This window comes from Frankliniella occidentalis, unplaced genomic scaffold, assembly GCF_000697945.3.
Source record: "Frankliniella occidentalis isolate FOCC.00 unplaced genomic scaffold, Focc_3.1 Scaffold13, whole genome shotgun sequence".
Taxonomy (NCBI): Eukaryota; Metazoa; Arthropoda; class Insecta; order Thysanoptera; family Thripidae; genus Frankliniella; species Frankliniella occidentalis.
The window spans coordinates 2,840,149-2,842,974 of NW_026267143.1; the positions used below are offsets into that span (position 1 = coordinate 2,840,149).

General features: G+C 59.6%; 2 protein-coding genes across 2 annotated transcripts in view; both read left to right on the plus strand.

Moving 5' to 3' along the window:
* Nucleotides 1–1,412, plus strand: part of LOC113218047 (protein tailless) — a 22,881-nt gene extending 21,469 nt beyond the window's left edge. The window contains exons 4-5 of the mRNA XM_052263699.1: nt 300–947; nt 1,024–1,412. Of these exons, the coding sequence (XP_052119659.1) occupies nt 300–947; nt 1,024–1,343 (968 nt within the window). The 3' untranslated portion in view covers nt 1,344–1,412. The remainder of the gene's footprint in view (nt 1–299; nt 948–1,023) is intronic.
* LOC113218008 (prostatic acid phosphatase-like) overlaps nt 1–2,826 on the plus strand; it is an 11,071-nt gene that overhangs the window by 2,740 nt on the left and 5,505 nt on the right. The gene's annotated exons all lie outside the window — the stretch shown is intronic.

Genomic DNA, 2,826 nt, shown 5'->3' on the forward strand with positions numbered 1-2,826 from the left:
GGAGGGGTGAGGGTCCGGGTCGGGTCGCCACGGTCCGCTGCGCCTTAGGTGGCTCCGCCCGCCCCGCACCCCCGCGGTGACCCTCGGTGACCAGTGGTGGTGACAGGACGGGACACAATACATCATCGGGCGCCAGGACCGCGTATGTTCACCGTCAGATTGCAGTTTTGCTAAGCACTTGAGAATTTAAGGCAAAGAAATTCACCACCTCGGCCGAATATTGTCATTTGCTTTGCTAACCTGTCGTAAATGTTTGTTGTGTTGAAATGAATTACATACTCGTCCCTCTGTTCCAATAGCCGTACAGCAGGAGCGAGGCCCCCGCAAATCCAAGACCGATGCCAGTAGGAAGGACACCAGGCCGTCGGTGGAGCGCGGCCGCGGCGCCTCGGCAGCGTACACACCCCCACCGCCAGCGCCGCCCGCCTCCTCGTCGGCCAGCGAGTGCGGGGGCGGCCTGCCGTCCGGCCCGCCGTCCTCGCCGGGCTGCTGGTCCGCGTCTTCCCCGGCGGGCTCCGAGGCCAGCGGCTGTCAGCAGGACCCGGGGGCGTCAGGCCGGGGCTTGGGCGACGGCAGGGACAGCGCCTTCCAGCGCGCCGCTGCCCCGGCCGCCAGCCTGTCCGCCCCAAGGCCCCAGGCGGGCCGGTACGCCCCGCTAGCCAGCCCCATGCAGAGCCTGGGCAGGCCGTGCGGCGCGCCGGGGCCAGCGCTGGATCTGGTGCCGCCGCCCCCGCCGGGTCCTCCGCCGGGGTCGCTGTGGGCGCGCGAGCTGGCCGCGCAGGTGCTGCTGCTGAGCCTGCGGCGCGCCCGCGCGCATGAGGTGCTCGGTACGCTGAGCCGCGCTGCGCAGGACGCCATCCTGCGGTCCGTCTGGGCCGCCATCTTCATGCTGAGCGTCAGCACCATGTGCGGCGCCCGGGACCTGGACGTCGCCGCGCTGCTCGAGGGTAAGCCCTGCCCCGCGGGCCCAGCTCGCGCGCGCTCGCTCACACGTGTCCTGATGTCTGACGCTCGGCTTGGCAGCGGCCGGCTGCAGCGACGCCGTGGTCGGCGCGCTGCGCTTCTTGCAGGGCCTGCGGCTGGACGCGCAGCAGGCCGCCCTCCTGGAGTCCGTGATCCTGGCCCGACCGGACCTGCTGTCGGCTGGGGCGGAGCGGGCGCGCGCCGCCGCCTGGCAGGAGCGGGTGTGCGCGGACGTGTTCGGGGCGCCGCCCGGCCGCCACCGCGGGGTGCTGCTCGCGCTGCCCGCGCTGTGCGCCGCCAGCCCCGACGCGCTGCAGCGGGAGCTCTTCGAGGACGCGCTGCGGGGCGCGCGTCTCGAGGACGTCGTGGCGGCCATCTAGCGATGTTCCGACTGGCACTGCGAAACTGCTGAAAATATCGGAAACATTTACCTACCTCTAACTTATTAAATAAATGTTTATTGTTGAGCTGCGACGTGTTGTTTCGTGGCACTTTGGTTACATCCCGCTACACCCTCATCTTCCTCACAGCACTGTCGCTTAATTACCTCGTTCTGGAACCGTAGAAAAACGGCGTAAACCAAACACGACCAAAGACTGGCAATAAAGAGACATACCCGTTTGGGAAGAGGTAGAGGGTGGGAAAGGAGGGGACGAGGGGGGCGCCCAAGACTCGTTCAGAGTCGGGAGTCGTTGGCCGCCCGTCACCTTGTGACCCGACCTGTGCACTCGTCGAGCCGGCCGCACAAGACCAGAAGAAGATGGCTCCTTGAGTACTTACGGCAAGGTCACGCCCGCACGCCGTGTGCCGGGCCCACGACACCGCAGTGTTGCGGGCTTGCCTACCGCGGGAGCCATGGTGCCTTTACGTTTGAAGCGAGTAGTCCTGACACAGTAAGGCGACGGCCTAGCGGTCGCGGCGTCTCCTCCGTAAGAGCCAGTACACATTCACCAGCCAGTGGGCGGCACATCGGTATTAGGCCGTCCGGGATCGATTTACATTTTCTACACCGCACTTATTTTTTCTGGTTATACTGTACCGCGTGCATACATGCGGACGGGTTGGTTGCATACTCGCACGGGGCCCAGCTGCACACACACGCCTGCGTGCGGTACTGTATAACCACCGGCTTAGAACACCCACCCGGTATATTTCAGCAATACACAAATCTCAATCATGTCATAGTATTTTCGAGGGATGGTTAGCTCCATAAAAATTTTGGCACCGATTTACAAAATTGTAAAGATTACCGATGAGTACTAAAGATAACCAATGATTATCAATAATTACCAAAGATAACCAATGATTATCAAAGATTACCAATGAATACTAGATATGATTCGCCTGCATTCTAAATCTAAACTGCCATTTTTTTGTCCCTCGAAAGAGGCATTTTTGTGCACTAGGTACTTAGTTCTTAATTATTTATCTTGCAAGTTACAAATTTACATTCTGTGATTGGGCAAATTACAATATTTTTGCCCCTGAGGGGCATGCAAACTCGACACATTAAACATGCGCGTTTGCATTTAAGCAAGATGTGCACGAAATGCATGTCTCAATCAACAAATTTGTCCTTTGAAAGGACCGCTCACAAGTGTGAGCATTACCAGGGATTACCAGTGAGTGCCGAGTCTGTGTATGCACCTCATTCCACGGTTCAACACCCTTCGCATATTTTAATTTGTGTCGAAAACGGAATAAATATTTTAACCTCTCGACACAGCCACCCCAGGGTGTAAGTCGGGGTGCACCTGTCTGTCCCGAGCTGGGCGGGCCTAGCAGGTCCTGGTCGTGAGTGCCGCTATCATCCTAAAGACAGAACTGTAGATTAACCTTGCCGCTCACATCTGTAGTTATCCT